The following is a 17,997-nucleotide window of genomic DNA, read 5'->3' as shown; positions in this document are numbered from 1 at the left end:
TGTTATTGAGTTTTTGTAGGATAGGTCTGGTCTGATGCTGATGGGTGTTTTCTGGTCAGTGCATTTTCCTGTTATACTAATTTGTTTTTGCAGCTTGACTTCGGCCTGCTTGCGAATATCGATTATCTATCTAGAATATCTTTTTTGTCACTCACTAGTAGTAGCGAAGGGTTGGTGTGGAATGGCCACACGACTGCAACAAACAATAGCAGCATACTATCCACCTGTTTCTGCGAGAATTTACTGTAGAATTATGTGTGAGACACATCCGGAGAACAGCTGACATACAAGCTCACGCCACGTCGCAGATGCAACCGCTGTGAGCTTGTAGATCACACTCGGTTGCGATGCCGGAACTGCTGCTGCACACCTTCTGCGCAATGCGCGACGGGACGTTGGAAACTTGTGGATACAAACTATGATACTGGGTTTAAAGAAACAAAAGAACAAGAAAAACAAGACAAGATTATGGCTTGAAATACTTTAGTTGGAGTTAGAGAGGGGTATGCAAAGTCAGAATCCGTGGGAAAGGTCCAGGTTTGTAGAGCGGACAACAGCTAAAGTAAATCCAGGTAAATGGCAGAGGTCAGAATCAGGAATTAACAGGAGTAATATGATAGATCCACAGGTTCTTGGCATACAACAGGCAGTAAGCTTATCTTATTAGTAGGCAGAGTAGATGCTGAGACTACTCATCAGAGGAAACAGGCACAGGCATGTGGAAGTGGGAAGAGCGGTCCTGTGGACGTGGGCGTGACAGATGTAATCCTTTCCACGGTTTCAACAGATTATTTTTAGAACAGGCAGTGTGGTTTTATTCCTTCTAAAATCAATGTCCATCTCTTTTGTTTTCTTTGTGTTTAGGTCCAGATAATTGTCTACGGACCATTGTGCAAAAACTCTTCCCAGTAGAAGTCTCTTGGAATGTAGAAAATTGCAGTGTCATCTGCGGGCTTATAAATGTGTGTGATGGGCTCTAAGAGCTTGGCAGGCGTTGGTGTACATCGTCTGGAGACCATCAAACAGTTGGCCCTTTCTTCTCTCTCTCATAGACCTGCTAACCCACCTGGCCTTAAATTAAACTTCTCCTTCCTCACTGAGCAATGGTGAAATGAAGCTTCCCATGGTAGTCACGTCTATAGAGTATCTCCCAGTCTGCCATGTAAATTGAGAACTAATCTCTTCGAGATGTAAATCTCACGGTGTGTCTGTGTGGCGTAAAGTACTGTACAGACCAAAGTTCCAGGGTGCAATGCAAGAAAATAAAACATGACTTTATTCCTTTTGTATTTTATTTTTATTTTCCATGAACAACTTGGCCTTGACATTTTTATTTATTCATTTTTAATGTATTGCTTGCGCTCCATCGGCATGCAAGTCTTTCCACTGTATTTATTTTTTATTAAAATATAAATATATATATATATATATTGTTTTTCTGTTTTCTGTTTTGTGTTTTCGGGAGCCAGTATCCACGCACGGTTGAATGGTTATAATGGAGTACTACACACACGTTACTGTATGTTTCTTTGCTATGTCCCCCTACAGGGCAGAGCCCATTCTGCAGCGAATAAAGGACGACAGGACGCGCGTGGTGTCTCCCTCATTTGACAACATCAAGTATGACACATTCGAGATCGAGGAGTACCCACTGTCTGCTCAGGGCTTTGACTGGGAACTATGGTGTCGATACCTGAACCCCCCCAAGTCCTGGTGGACCCAGCAGAACCATACAGCGCCTATCAGGTAAAGCTCTCACTCAGTTTAGAGCAATATGGTGCCTCAAAACCTTCTGTTTCAAGGACCCCCAGTTTGGTATGCATTAGGCCACAGGCCCCATAAATCTGAGGGTGTACATTTGTATGGCAAGGGACTTCAACAGGGGGTCCGGGACTCCTAGGGGGTCCTCAGAGTTACTACAAGGGGTCCTCCAAATCTTTGTGTGATAGAAACTATTTTTTTTCTCCTTTTTTATATTAACCACTTTAAAATATACTGATGATTATGTTGTAAAACGATGAAACTATGGAATCTATGAAAAGATTGTGGGGGTCCCTGCCTCATCTCTCGCTCAACTAAGGGGTCCTTGGCCTGAAAACGTTGAAGATCGACCCCAGCCTTATGGGTCCATTTGGTTCCATTTGTACTCTCTCAATTAGAGACGGGTATTGGGTCCAGTTGGTTCCTAACTATCAATCATTTAGCTGGTTGTTAGCTGGGTCCGGGGAGCCCACTTTGAGAACCACTGGTTTTAGTGACTACATTTAATGCTTTGTCAGTTTAAAAGAAAGTAAGTGAATCACATGTTTCTACAGATTGACTTGAAGGAATTTCCATTATCATGACATTAAAATGAATGTCTTGACACCATAAATTATCATCCAGTGCAATGATAATCCTGCATAAATTGATTTAAGGCATATTGAAATGGAGTTAATAGGATTCCTCGCTAGGCTTTTCTTTTTTGGCTGTGTTAATTTCTCTAACACTAAAACCAGAACATGAGTTACAGTCATATTCTCAGAAGCAAGGTGGAATATATCAAACTGTGGCGGTTGCAGCACAACTACGCTGCACACATCAGGACACATGAGAATTATGACCCTGCGGGCACTTTGCCCACATTTTGACAAAGCGGATGGAGAGCATGCTATGGTTTTCAAACCACATTTTTCCTAAAATATATGGCCACCCGTGGGCATGCATGCAAACGCTTGAGCTGACGAGGGTGACATTCCCTGTCATCCCCTTTTAATATCGCCCCCCTGTAAAGGGGCTCTGCTCCCCCACTGAAAATAGGCTGGCAAACTATTATAAATTATGTTGATCCCCTGCATATCCCTGGGCCATAGCTATATCTCATTTCAGTATTCCTTGGAAACAACATGGTACTGAAAGGTACAGTAGATGACTGGTTTATTTATTTCTATACCACACAGAGCTTGGTCGAATGACAGATATGGCCATTAATTAGAACTGTATTGTGAGATCATCATTGTGTCATTTTAACATTATTAGATTATCTTTGTCAGGCAGAAATAGGGCTGTCACGATTATGACATTTTACATGACGATTAACTGTCACTCAAATAGCTTTGATTAACGATTTAATTGTGTTTTTGTCGTTGACAATGACATTTCTGTTTGGCTTGTAGGCTTTGAAGTTGCACATGACAGATATGAAACATAACCTAAATATACAAAGAAATATTACATATTTGATAACTTTATGCTTAAAAAAAGAACATTGATAGCGGAAATAGCAGATCTACAAGCTCACGTTGTGAGCTTGTAGATTTGCTATTTCCACTAATTTTGAAAATGTTTGAAAATATATGTAGATATTTCAACATGGAAGGAAACGATTATGACGATTATGAAGAAATAATTGCGATTATGTCAAATAATTGCGATTAGACGATTATATGTAATAATTGTGACAGGCCTAGGCAGAAACCTTGTACGTATGTCCAAAACTGTTACTTTTTAGGAAATCCAATGTACCGTAGATAATATTTAGTCAGAAGCTCTTGTTAATACTTTTCATTGGTTAAATACTTTTGAAACTCGCAGACATACTTAACCACTTTCAACCCGTTGCCCACTATTTTGGGCAAAGCCTTCCAACAATTAACACATTTCAATCATATAAACAGCAGATCTAGCACCCTCTTGTTAGAGCTCACCACAGTGGAGGTGAGAAACAGAGCTCACTACAGCAGAGCTGTTGCTTCTATCGACAGTCAAGTGAAATTCTCACTCGACAAGATGTTATTCTGTTTCATATGCTGTAGATAGGAGGTGTGTGGGAGTGATCATGTCACGGATACTTATTTTTAACATGATCTAGCTCAGGGGTCTTCAACGTTCTCAGGCAAGGACCACTTAGTTGTTGGCCAAGGACCACTTAGTAGTTGAGAGAGAGATGAAGCAGGGACCCCCACAACCTTTTCATGGATTCCATATAGTTTCATCGTTTGAAAGCACAATCATCAGTGTATTTTGGATTCATGTCAATTTGTGTTTTCAGATATTTAACCACCTGAACTGTCAATACTTAATAAACTTGACCTTTCACTCTGTACTTTCACTCTGTACCTCTTTGCCGAAAATAGCCGACTACGAGCTCACAACGCCTCACAGCGCGAGGCGTTGTGAGCTTGTAGATTTGCTATTTTTGTCTAAAGTTCTCAGAATGTGGATGCTAGGGTTCAAGTGGTTAATATAAAAAAGAAGAAAAAAGGTTTCTAGCACACAAGGATTTGAAGGACCCCCTGTAGTAACTCTGAGGACCCCCTAGGGGTCCCAGACCCCCTGTTGAAGACCCCTGATCTAGCTGATATATACAGTATGTTTTCTCTTTCTCTTCTTTGTTTTGTTAAAAAATGCCTATAATTTGTTACATTTCCGTCACTTCACAGCACCATTTTGGAGTATTCATTTGTAAAATTGGCCTTGCACTTTCATCATGAGTGGTTGCTTAAGTTATGTGTACAACATGAAATATGCAACATTTAAAAAGCAGAATATCAAAGAACTGATATCTAATGTGGAGATACTTTTGTGTGTGTGTGTGTGTGTGTGTGTGTGTGTGTGTGTGTGTGTGTGTGTGTGTGTGTGTGTGTGTGTGTGTGTGTGTGTGTGTGTGTGTGTGTGTGTGTGTGTGTGTGTGTGTGTGTGTCTCTTCTCTTCATGGCTTCACTCCAACTTTGTCTCTTCTCCTCACCCTGTAGGAGTCCAGCTCTGATTGGTTGCTTTGTGGTAGACAGGAAGTACTTTGAGGAGATTGGCTTACTGGACGAAGGCATGGAGATTTATGGAGGAGAGAACGTGGAGCTGGGCATCAGGGTGAGTTGTTCTGAAACACATGAAACCATGCTTAGCATTAACAGCAGCCATGCTAGGGTGTACACCAGGGGTCTTCAACAGGGAGTCCGGGACCCCTAGGGGGTCCTTGGAGTTACTACAAGGGATCCTCAAAACCTTTGTGTGATAGACACTTTTTTCCCCTCCTTTAACCACTTGAACCCTAGCGTCCCTATTCAGATAACTTTAGCCAAAAATAGCAGATCTACAAGCGCGAGGCGTTGTGAGCTTGTAGATCGGCTATTTTTGGCAAAGAGCTTTGGTGTAGAGGGAGAAAAGAGCAGACTTAGTACAGAGTGAAAGGTCAAGTTTTTTAAGTATTGATCACAAGTATTCAAGTGGTTAAATATCTGAAAACACAATTTGACATGAATCCAAAACATACTGACGATTGTGCTGTCAAACAATGAAACTATATGGAATCTATGAAAAGGTTGTGGGGGTCCCTGCTTCTTCTCTCTCTCAACTAAGGGGTCCTTAGAAAACGTTGAAGACCCCTGGTTTACACTATATGTTGATGTGTTTGCTGGTGTGGTATAGGGTGTGCCAAATGTAGTTCTAAGAGCGGACATTTCTTGGATAAACACAGCCTTACACAGGTGTTCTGATTAGACTATAGCATTAGTTCTATGCAATCGAACAATTGAAACACCTGTGTTTTGACCCAAGAAATGGCCGCTAAGGACTACAATGACGTAGCCGCTGGCACACACTATTGAAGGTTATGGGGCCTTTTCACAGCAAACACTTTTTACAGGTAGACACAGCTGAAGGTAATAACATGAATTACCTCCGCCAGGCCGGAATGGCCCGGGTGCGAGAGATTATGTTTTCAGTCTGTTTGTCTGTGTACAGCTAATGTTCGGACTGATCGGCCTGAAACTTTGCACACACACTCCCAGTAGGCCAAGAAAAAAATCTGCTTGTGACAAAATAATAACTACATGAACTACATTGACTATTTTTTCATTTCCTGCAAACGAACCATTTTGGACATACCTGACAGTGACGATATGTTAGTTCATTATTGTATGATATATTATTATGACTTACTGGCAATATGTATTGTCGCTGACCTAATTTGATTTGATGGGAAAATAAACCTACACAGACTGCTTTTGGTTGATTATAGTAGGGTGCTGTCTATGGTCCTGAAACACAGTGACTTATTTAGCTTCCGAGGTGGTGTTTGTGTCGGGAGGTGTGGGGGGTAGGTAGGCACTGAGCCTAGTCCTTGTCCTGGGCACGCCAAAGTCTTAATACGGTCCTGTGTTAGGCGTAGTTGCAGTAGTTCCAACCAGCACTTGGTTTGCACAATATTGCACATTTTTGATTAAAATTATGAATGTTGTTGCTAATCATCATTTGATTATAACATGGATTTGGACATTTAAGGCACTCTATGTTACAGCCTCCTGTGTGTTATTACTTCATTATACCATGGCCTGGGTGAAAGATCGATTCTGATTCACGTACGTGTAGTTCTGGTAAAGCTGCCATATCAGTGTCACCATTCCAAATCATTACTCCGCATATTTGTCACCATACAGTAGCAACACCTGCTTTTATAGCTTACACATTTGTGTGAAATGCTAGATCTCTCTGAAAATAATATATTGGAAGCTAAAATGTGTAGCTAGTAAAACAGTGTAATGTTTATGTGGGTCATGTTTTTAGTGTGGTATCCTGGGAAGTGTGGAGAATCAGCTGAATCAGCTGTGGGAATAAAAATGTTTCCAAAGGTTTGGCGTATTTACTCTCGATAGTGCCAGCATGAAGTTGGCACTATCTCCACACACATTTTCATTCCACCACAAAATGTCCCCAAATAGGAACTAACTTTCCTTAGTTTTTATCTTGTAATCCTCTTGGTGTAAGCAGGATATCGGCTATGAGGTGTCCTGTAATCAAACATTAATGGAAAAGACAGAAGTTGTGAAAACTTGGCTTGGAGTTTGCAGAACAAAAAAATAGGGGGGGGGGGGGGAGAGACTAGAGAGAGCTAAAGATGTAGAGTGTCCTACCTCAAACTATCATAAGCTCTTGGCACTTCAAGGCAATACTCTATTTGGCAGTGGTGGATTTTTTGACAGTCCTCATCGTCATTTAACACATCGGGTGCCCACGTGGTGTCTACGCGTCAATCTCTTTGATCTTTACGAGTGCCCAACGACGCGTTTGACGCGTTGTACAGTAAACTATACTGTACTGTAGCTACTGCACTTGGCTACCGCGGTGATGAAACAACTCCATTTCCAAACATGCAGCGCGCAATTACGTCACCCGGACGTGCTGTGTGGCTCGTTGACTTCCTGTTTACCGGCTGCACAAAAGTGCTGTTTTCTCCGGATTCCCTTCCTTTTTTCATTTTTTTCTCAAAACGGCAGCCTCTTCTACATGCCGTAACACAAACACTGTGGCTTAGAAATGATAAAAAACGGTCCTGACTGAAAGGATTACTTTTCTCGCCAGTACTCTCGCCGGTAGGTAAAATGACGCGTTGCCATGGGCACCAGCAAATTAGACGTCAGAGATCACGTGGGCATCCGATGTGTTAAAGGGTTAATATCATGGTGCCGTTGACAGCGCTCACCGTCAATCTTACTGTAAATACAGTAAATATATTCTGACTTACTATACGGCTCCGTGGTCCACTGTGCATCGGTAAATCCCGCGACTTGTTTACAACGCACGTTGGGCGTGCACGCGAAGTGAACCTCCTCCATAGTAAATCCATTGAGAGGCCCATAAAGAGACTTCATTTACTCAAAAAAGGACATTTTGATCCCAAGGCTGGCATGTTTACAGTACAAACTGCACTCGGCTGGGCACGGCCATGACACTTTTCTGGGCCCATGCACACTGTCATGTGACTAGATGACGTAAACGTTGAAGTCAAGTGATAATCCATCTGCGCAAAAACAACTCCACCCGGCCCTTCAAAATAATTGTGGCGGCCTACAGAGGAAACGGTGCGGCACCAAGCATCCCTTCAAGTAAGAGGCAGTAGAAGTGTTAAAAGTATCAATACTTCAATGTAATAAATACTCTGTTCCAAGTAAAAGTCCAGAATTCAAAATGTACTTGAGTAAAAGTACAAAAGTATTGGTATCAAAATGTACTTAAAGTACCAAAAGTAAAAGTACTCATTATGTCCCATTTCAAGTTTTCAAATGTATAAAAATCTTTTTTTTTCTATTAGTGGGAGAAATATGTGAAAAAGGTGTTCACTTCCGGCAGAAAGCGTGAAAATTTGCACCTAGGGGTATTTTTGTGCGCTGAATTCAAAAATTGACGGTCCCAAGCACTTTTCTCAAATTCACTTTTCTCTAATTCACTTACCATAGGGTTAGGGTTAGGAAAAAAAGACCCCCCAAAAACTATGGTTTAGTGATGAGTCATCACTTTTCACAGTTGTGTAGGGTCCATTTCTTGCCCAAGGAATGTTTTTCGTGCAAAACAAATGCTTGCAATGGATTCAGAATGATGAAAACCCCCTAGATAGACCCCTCACATGCTATTTAAAGAAGATTTTTTGGGGGGTCTTTTTTCCCTAGTATGGCAAGTGAATTAGAGCCACCAGATCCCATGGTAAAAGTGCTTGGGACCGTCAATTTTTGAATTTGGCGCACAAAAATACCCCTAGGTGCAAATTTTTACGCTTTCTGCCGGAAGTGAACACATTAGCCTATTTTTGTTACATATTTCTTCCACTATATTTTCAAATGGACAAAATGTATGTAGGGCTGAAGTAGTTAACATATGTTTTGCAATAATAATCAAAATCTACAAAGTAACTAGTAACTCAAGTTTTCAAATAAGTGGAGTAGAAGCAAAAGTATTGGAAATTGGAAATAATAAAACCAATTGTACTTAAATGCAACACATAGTTACTTTCCACCACTGATATTTGGAAACACTTTGAGATGCAGCAGACACAGTCGAGTAGACAATCCAATGTAAACTGTTGAGTCAGGCTCGTAGTGCTGTCAGAATGGGTGAAGTAGAGGTTTGATAACCTGTCCAACCGTAATTGAAGCTGATCCAACCCATTGGGTTAGGAGGGATTCTTTGCCCCTCCCTCAGGCTCTACATGATCCTTTTCAGAACAACTATTGAGAGCTTGTTTTTTTATTTGACAACAGAGAAAAGCTGCAGTGCAGTAATAGACAGTTGTAAACAATCACTTGTCTTTTACAATAGTTGTTACGGTCTAGTAGGTTAATGTAGGATGTGAAACTTGCAGCAACTGCTAATGTGTAAATTAACTGCTTCAACTGCTTGACCGCTGTTTTTCAGTGATATACAGCAGGGGTCTTCAACAGGGGGTCCGGGACCCCTAGGGGGTCCTCAGAGTTACTACAGGGGGTCCTCCAAATCCTTGCGTGATAGAAACTTTTTCTCCTTTTTTATATTAACCACTTGAATCTTCTGAGAACTTTAGCGAGGCGTCGTGAGCTTGTACATCAGCTATTTTTGGCAAAGAGGTTTGGTGTAGAGGGGAAAAAGAGCAGCCTAAGTACTGAACAAAAGGTCAGGTTAAATATCTGAAAACACAAATTGACATGAATCCAAAATACACTGATGAGTGTGCTGTCAAACTATTTGGAATCTATGATAATGTTGTGGGGGTCCCTGCTTCATCTCTCTCTCAACTTAAGGGTCCTTGGCTTGAAAACGTTGAAGACCCCTGCTACGTATACAGTATAGTGCATTTCAGTATCTCTCTGCAATCTGTAAGTTTCATGTCCTAACCAGGATTTAAGAAAAAGAATAAACCTGCACACTCATCTGCTCCAGTGTCATTTATTGACGTTTCAAGCCAAGGCGCCTCATCCGGTCAAAGCGTCAAAGCGGGTCATGGGTTTTGACCCGATGAAGAGCCTTGATCGAAGTGTCATTAATAAATTACACTGGAGCAGATGCTGTAACTCATACCCTGCCAAGCCCGAGGAACCCGAGAATTTTGGGATGTCCCTCCCTGCCACGCCCGAGGAACCCGAGAATGGCCGCCATTTTGAAAAAAAAGAATTTTTTTTTTTCATTTTTTTTTTTTTTTTTTTTTTTTTTTTTGGACCCCAAAAACATTAGTAGGCATGATAGCGATCGCGAAATTGCTTGTTTAACCCCCATACAACCCCCATACAACTCAGGTAGCAGACCTCCAAGCTCACAACAGTGTAAAACATAGTGGCTGCTATCTCATGAATGCCTGAACGGATTTCCATTCGGATTCTTTTGTTTGAAAGCTGTGAGCAATGTGGACACACGTGGTGCATTATCTAGGCATGGGTGTGCATGATCCGTGCACTATGAATTACATGGAAGTCTATGGAGACAGTTTGGCAGGATTGGAGTACGAAGGTATTGTTAAATGGCAGCAAATGAGTTTTTAAGATGTTTATTGTTTTTCTACATGTTACTTTCCAACCCCGCACCTCAACCAAGTGATGTGCGTATTCTATTAGTTGTTCTACCCAATGTCAATAATTGTTTGTGGGCTCGCCTGAAAGGCGAGAACACTATGTTATCTTCATTATTTATTTATCAAGTTCCGCCACGACAGTACAAAGGCAGGGCCCTTAGCCAATGAGGTGCAATTGAGGTGCAGAAAATCTGGGAGTGGTGTTAGCTGGAGTATTGGTTGAGCTTCACATGACAGTTAGCACGCTGCAGAATATACTCACGAGCAAGCCCACACTGTTTCGTAGGAACAGTATATCTCTAGTTAAAGCCATGAGATTCTCAAAAGCCTTTGAGAATAAATACTAGCGTATGATGTACATAATTTGCTTTGCGGGACATACGGATGGACATGGATGGACATACGGACATACACACAAAGCCAGATGTAAGAGCGGTTAGCACCTTTTATAGGAGACAAAAAAGCTACTGTATACAGGTTCACACATTAAAGGTTTTGTCTACCCCTCACGGACGAGTACTGTGGAACGAGTGCCGAGTGTTGGGGCTTTTGGATCCCATATCCCGGAGAGCGTAGAGTTTAGATCCTATCGGCGGTGTGCGGTAACTAAATAGATTTTAATTCTGACAAAAACACAAGTAATGGATCTACTTGCGTGTGTCCTCGCTCCAAACTCCTCTGGGAGGCTCCTTTCAGCTCTTTGACAAGTTTGTTTTCTTCCGGTCCCTTAGAAACCTCATCAACACACCAGCTCGCTGCCTGTGAATTCAATAGATGCCTGGTCTACAGTATTCACACATTTTCTAGCCCATAGGGCTTAGTTGGATATTGCACAGATGTCGTAGTAGGGAGCTGGTAGGGTAAAGTCTGTTGCATGTCCAATCATACTCATTCAGACATTTGCATTCTCAAATACTGGGTATGTCTGATAAGTTCAGGGTGGCAGTGCACGTGTCAAAGACGCAAGTGTGAAAGACGTTGATATTGGTCCTGAGCTCCCCAAGGTATAAGTTGAAAACTGTGAAAACTGCCACATATTCTTTTTTTCTAATATGACTGTCAGGGCAAAATGGCTTGAATTCTTTAGCAAATCTTTACAGTTAAGTATTATGGGATAGAAGATACAGCTGTCTCCTTTACTTTCAGCGTAGTAACCATCCATGTTACTCCATCTCTGGTAGAGGTAGAGGTTATTGTCATTATACTTCAGAAAGCCCCCCTCTCTCCCTCTCTCTCTCTCTCTCTCTCTCTCTCTCCCTCTCTCTCTCTCTCAATCTATCTCTGACCCTCTCCTCTCAATCTCTCTCTTTTTCTCAGTCTCAAAACTATACTTCTGAAATTTTCCACTTGTTAGAAATAAATTGAGTCGATACCTGTGGACTCAGGCAGAGGAGAGGAATTTGACCTCTCGCAGCACAGCCTAAGTAGCAGACCATTGAGCAGACCTCCTCTGAAGGTACATTTCAACACCTTGGTGACCCTCCACGGTGTGTTTTTATGACCCAGACCAGATGTTGCCTCTAGCTGGCTGTCTCTCTTTTCAGGCTGCACTTAAAGTTAAGCACTGAAAATGGAACCGATAGCCAGACACACACCGCCACCAAGCAGTGGCCCACTGGGGTTTATGATAACAGAACAAATTCCAATTTACTCAATTTGGGAATTCCATATCAGAATGTGCAATGAGCTGAGCAGTGTGTGTGTGTGTGTGTGTGTGTGTGTGTGTGTGTGTGTGTGTGTGTGTGTGTGTGTGTGTGTGTGTGTGTGTGTGTGTGTGTGTGTGTGTGTGTGTGTCTGTGTGTGTCTGTGTGTGTGTGTGTGTGCGCGCGTGCGTCAGCTGTGCAACAATACACCTTGCAGCAACACACCAAACTGCCTGTCTGCATGCAGCTATTCTTGACATTTATACAAACGTAAATTAATCAGTTTCAGGCTGTGCATCGCTGTTGAGAAAACTCTTAATTCCACAAAAGACATAACTAGTAAGACACCTGAGGGTGGAATGCGACCTCAGGGTGACATGCAACCTCGCCCTAAAGGGCGAGGTCGCGCCAATTCTTGACCATCTGGCCAACCACAGTGTTTCTCTGACGATTCTAGTTGTTGTCATTCTGGGGGGAGTTTGTTCATGTTTTTGTGAGGGTATCAACCCTAGGAGACACGGGGAGAACATGCAAACTCCACACAGAAAGGCCCTATCGCTCACACCCTAGGTTGGGTTGGCGATAGGGCCTTTCTGTGTGGAGTTTGCCTAAACATGGAGATGTGGTACAGAAGGACTCATATATGGGCATAAAAAGTATGTCATGTGACATCACTTCCTGTACAGACAGTCAGACAGACAGCCATTGACTCCGACCTAACAATGGCTACTGTCTATGACGGTAGTTCCATATGACATATTGGACTAGACTATCTCCATATATAGTGTTATCCACATCTCCATGTTAGGACTCATATATGGGCATAAAAAGTATGTCATGTGACATCACTTCCTGTACAGACAGTCAGCCATTGACTCCGGATTAACAATGGCTACTGTCTATGACGGTAGTCCCATATGACATATTGGACTAGACTATCTCCACATATAGTGTTATCCACATCTCCATGTTTAGACAGCCATTGACTCCGGCCTAACAATGGCTACTTTCTATGACGGTAGTCCCATATGACATGATGGACTGGACTATCTCCATATATAGTGTTATCCACATTTCGTGTAGCCGCCCTGTACAGGAAGTGATGTCACAACTCGCTGACATCACAGAGGATACGGAAGGAAGGTCACGAGGATACGGAAGGAAGGTCACTCAAGCGACACGGTTCTTCAGAGTATATGCAACCTTCGGTCGCAATCAAATTAAATCAAAGTAAAATAAAATAAAAACATTGTAAAAGCACTTAAAAGTAAGAATGAAAGTAGGCTATAGTATATGATACGATAAGATACGATAAATAATAAAATGCGTTGTTCAATCGATCTGAACATGCACATGGGCTTTGACAATAAATGAGTACCTGAGATGAATAACAGTCTAATGCCTCATTCACACTACAGATATATAGTTGAACGTTTAGCTTGGTAATTCAATGTAATCTCAATGGAAACCAGCTTTAAAGCTTTCAAAGCTTTGTTTGGAGCATCTCCTGCATCTTTAAAGCTGGTTTCCATTGAGATTACATTGAATTACCAAGCAAAACGTTCAACTATATATCTGTAGTGTGAATGAGGCATAAGTCCATATTTGAATTTTTTTGAATATAGATATCTTTTGATTTACCAGACTGTAAACCACAAACTAGTAATTTTTAATCTGTTAAATTGTCAGTTGTCTGTTTTAATGTTATCTGCTCCCTTTGTCTGCTGAATATTGCTTGTACGGACTTATACTGTTATTCCACAAACTGTTGGAGATATACTGATTTTCCCACTTTCCATAAGTATTATGTCTTATAATTCCTAATATATATATATATGAGTTAAGTCTAACTAATTCAACAAAATGAGGGGGGTGCATTAAGAATTTAACAGATTAAAAACTTCTAGTTTGTGGTTTACAGTCTGGTAAATAAATACAAAAATCTATATTCAAAATTGTAAAATATCATATTGTTCTACAGTATGCAGGGGGGAGTGAGGAAGCTGTTTCTTCACTTTTTCCAAATTTCTCCACAGGATCAGTTGGACGGTGGGTGGAAAATGTGGGTATGGACTAATTACTCTTCATCACAGACCTTCAACACTATATATTATCATGAAGGCTCTACCTTCAGGACCATTAATCTCCACTTACTGTGTCACCAGGATGACCTCTAGGGCTCCTATCATCAGGATTCCAACAGCTCTCTCTCAACACCACCCAGGATCCAGACACATGCTATGTACTTAAAATTAGTGAGGAGTCTGACAGTGGCATTTTAAATTAACTGACGTCTGGAAAGGTCGTGTTTGCTTAAGCGTGAGCAGAGTGAGTTACAATAGCCTAGAAAGGATGTGATGTGACAGAATACATCGATCTTAGACGTTCTTTGTAACTGGGCAAAACAATTTTAATATTGTGATTGAAATTAAGATTCGATCAAAAGTGACACCAATATTTCTGGAGCAATTGCGGCGGAGAATGAATCAAGATATAGTGAGATGTTATTTTGTATGGTGTCTGGGCCGATGGATTTGTCTGTTTTGAAGGAAATTATCAAACAGCCAGATCTGAACTATAATTGGTTGAACTATAAATAGATAGAGAGGGTAAGGTAAGGTAGACTTTATTGTCCACAAGGGACATTTTGCTTGGGCTTTCACCCCTGCTGCAGCCACACATAAAACATCAATGACAAAAGACATAATAGAAATACATACAGGGGGGGACACAACATCACAATCAATGCTGTTTCAGAGCCTCGTTCAACATTTTAGTTGACGCTGGTACAAAGGATTTTTTAAACCTAACATAGTTCGATCGATAGATAGATAGATAGATAGATAGATAGATAGACAGATAGATAGATAGATAGATAGATAGATAGATAGATGGATAGATGAGGTACCCCACAAAACTAAATGGAAGAGTGAAAGATCTGCAGTCACAAATAACAACACTAATCGTCCCTTTTTTGGAGATAAAGTCTTATCACAGTACCTCAGAAGTCAACACATTTTTTAAGACCCTCAATGAAATGTTTTACTGCGGTCAGATCTAAAAGGATTAAAACACTGTAGATGAGTTGCCAGAGTCAGCTGCTAAAAGAAGATAATTGAGCCTTTTGAGGAGTGCAGTCTCTGTGCCGGCCAACACTAAAGCCAGACAGAACATTTCCAAAGAGACAATTTCCGGTCACAAATTAAAAATTGTTTTGCAACAACAGGTTTTTGAAGAATCTTGCCCAGAAATGGAAGTTTGGAGATAAGATGAAAGTTGTCCAGGGTAGTGTGGTCTAGTGAGATTTTTCTTTTAGAAGCAGTTGCGCGATTGCAGACTTCAAATGATCGGGGACAGTGCCAGATGTGATAAAAAATAAAAGGACAAACTAGCTGCAGGACTTCTTTATCCCATTTAGGCCAAGAATTATTAAATTATTTAACTATTGAAAAATAGCAGATATACAAGCTCGCTTTGAAAAAGTTGGGAAAATGTGTGCAAATCTTTGAACATATTATGTCTTTTTAAAGCGAACGTTTGTATCTCAAATTTTGCTTCTGGGTGGTCCCTGGAACGAAATATTTTGAGATGGGGGTCCGTGGCCAAATAAATATCATTTGGGGGTCCTTCACATGAAAAGGTTTGAGAACCACTGACACAGTAGTCTCTCGAGAACAGACTAACTGAGCTCCAGTTAAGTGAAATAAAAAGGACCTTTTCTTTGACGATGGCTGGCCAGATTGCTGACATAGAAACATAGGTTTTTCAAAAAACCTTAAGAAGGATTCAAAAGACACTTATAGAATCTGGTCAAAATTCAAATTTTCATGTTTTTTCAAAAATAGCAGATTTACAAGCTTGCAGCGCGGCACTCGGTGCCGCGCTGTGAACTTGTATATCTGCTATTTTTCAATAGTTAAAGCATAAAATAATAATACACTGTAATGTGTACCCGTTCTAAATGGGTTATAGAAGCGAGTTGTAAGGATCCAAAAGAACAGGATTGTGGTTTATTTGTTATGGTCTTGTCTAAATTATCAATGATCTTCATCATGGGGCACAGTCAACGCTCATTGCCTGCTGTTATTTTAGTCCTTTTATCGCAGCATGTACGTGGTCCCCTTCAACATGTTTTATAATTTATAGCATCGCTTATTATGGTCGTTCACTTTTCATTTTCTCATTAAAACTATTAAAAACGGTTTATGACAGAGCTTTGTTTGCCGTGAAACCAGAGAAGACTGGGCTAAAGAGACCATTAGGGATGAGAATGACCTGCTTAACATAAACTCTTTGAATTAAGGCTGTTGTGGTTAATGTGCTACTTAATGTATGCTTGAATGCAGGCATGTTGCACTGCCAGGCCCGAATTAATTTCTACTCGCCAAAGGAAATTTAAAAAAATAAAAATAAAAATCAGATGTTGTTGTAGGAGTCCTAATCAGAAAACAAATGTTTTTGTAAGGTTTTATAGCCATAATTCATAAATCATGCTCTAATTTACATTTTGGGGATATTATTCACAACAATAACGTATGTACATGTTCTAGACATTCTAATGATCACAAAAAAAAATATTACAGGCATTTTACTTGTGTTTTTGTGAGGAATAGCTTCAGTGAAAAAGTGAGATGTTGTTCGTCCAGATTCTAGAATGTCAGCCTCTGTGGGGGGTATTTATATGCAAATATCGTGGCTAGGGATGCCCCGATCACGTTTCTTTGCTCCCGATCCTGATCAAATATTATTGCTTCCGATTCGATCCCGATCTTTCCCGATCCGATCTTTTGGCAAGGCATTAAGAAAAATAAATGGCCTTTGAAATTTGGCAGTGAAGTCACGATTTAAGGACTTTTAAAACCTGTTTAATACCTCAAAAAATAAAATAAAATAGACCATTACAGCATCAAAAATAATCAACAAACTATATAAAAACTGGTAAAACATTGGCCATTTTTAAAGTTGAAACAAAATAAGTTAAGAACCAATTAACCAGTCTGCTTGAAAAGTATGCATCTGTAGCAGCTAGTTGACAGTGCAGAGAGACATAATTGCCTTCCTTTGATCCATTAACAAGGGGCCGTTACTACTTATTGGCATCAGCTGCCAGCTGGACACAGAGTCTGACACAATCACCCCCTCTGCAGGGCTCTGTGTCTCATAAGCCCTTGAATATGATTGAAAATTATTAAGGATTACTGTGATTATGGTAAGCTTACGTTTCATATCGCATTCACCTTACCTGTAACTTTCACTACTCCCAGAAAATATTTTTTTTGAAAAAAAAAAAAGAAAAGGGGGGTTTTTCTCAGATATTTTTTCCCCGATCTTCGATCTTATAAAAATTACCATATCTGCGGCCGATCACGATCACGTGATCGGGCATCAGTAATCGTGGCCAATGGCATTGTAATAATTTTTTTTATCAAATAAAAATGTGTCAAAAAAAAATGTGGGCCTTGCAGGGATATACTGTATATATCTTTTCTCTTTCTCTCAATTTTTCCTCTCTCACATTCAATACTGTACGCTCTGGGCCACGCGAGCATGCGCAAGCCAAACATACCCCAGCTACAATTACCTCATAATGAAGGCTGTAAAAGTGGCTGCTCTGTTATAGTTGCTGCACGGCCCTTTATTATCCCATGGGAGAGAGGGGTGTTGTTCTGATGGATGAACAGGGAAGCAGTGAATGACAGGATGGATCAGACAGGCCATTATTTTTTCAATTCCTCCCCTTTTCTTTCTCGGCGTCTCCCACATCTTCTTGCCTTCTCTCTCTCTCTCTCTCGCACGTTCTCATCTCATTTTCCATCTTCATCTCCTCCCTTGTTCTCTCCCACTGTTTGAACCTTTCTCTGTTTTAGCTCTGCTCTGCCCCCTCCCACACCCTCGTCTCAGTCTCTATCACTCCCTGCACACACACACATGCTCTGACAAAGACTTTAATGCTCAAATTCCGGGAGCGCGCCCGAGTCGCGTTAGATTCTAACCACTTTAACCATCATTTTATGCTTTAACTTTAGAAAAATTGCAGATATACAAGCTCACTGCGAGCTTGTA

The 17,997-nt window shown here is 40.8% G+C and overlaps 1 protein-coding gene across 1 annotated transcript in view; it reads left to right on the top strand.

Annotated features, from left to right (window-relative positions):
* galnt18a (UDP-N-acetyl-alpha-D-galactosamine:polypeptide N-acetylgalactosaminyltransferase 18a) overlaps positions 1–17,997 on the top strand; it is a gene marked incomplete at its 3' end in the record, with an annotated part of 227,158 nt that overhangs the window by 153,024 nt on the left and 56,137 nt on the right. Inside the window, exons 5-6 of the mRNA XM_080736116.1 lie at positions 1,549–1,746; positions 4,734–4,848. Coding sequence (XP_080592242.1) covers positions 1,549–1,746; positions 4,734–4,848 — 313 coding nt within the window. The remainder of the gene's footprint in view (positions 1–1,548; positions 1,747–4,733; positions 4,849–17,997) is intronic.

The sequence above is a fragment of the Nannobrachium achirus genome (assembly GCF_963921795.1).
Source record: "Nannobrachium achirus genome assembly, chromosome: 11".
NCBI classification, from domain to species: Eukaryota; Metazoa; Chordata; class Actinopteri; order Myctophiformes; family Myctophidae; genus Nannobrachium; species Nannobrachium achirus.
The sequence above is the reverse complement of the archived record's forward strand: the minus strand, read 5'-3'. Positions and strand labels throughout refer to the sequence as shown.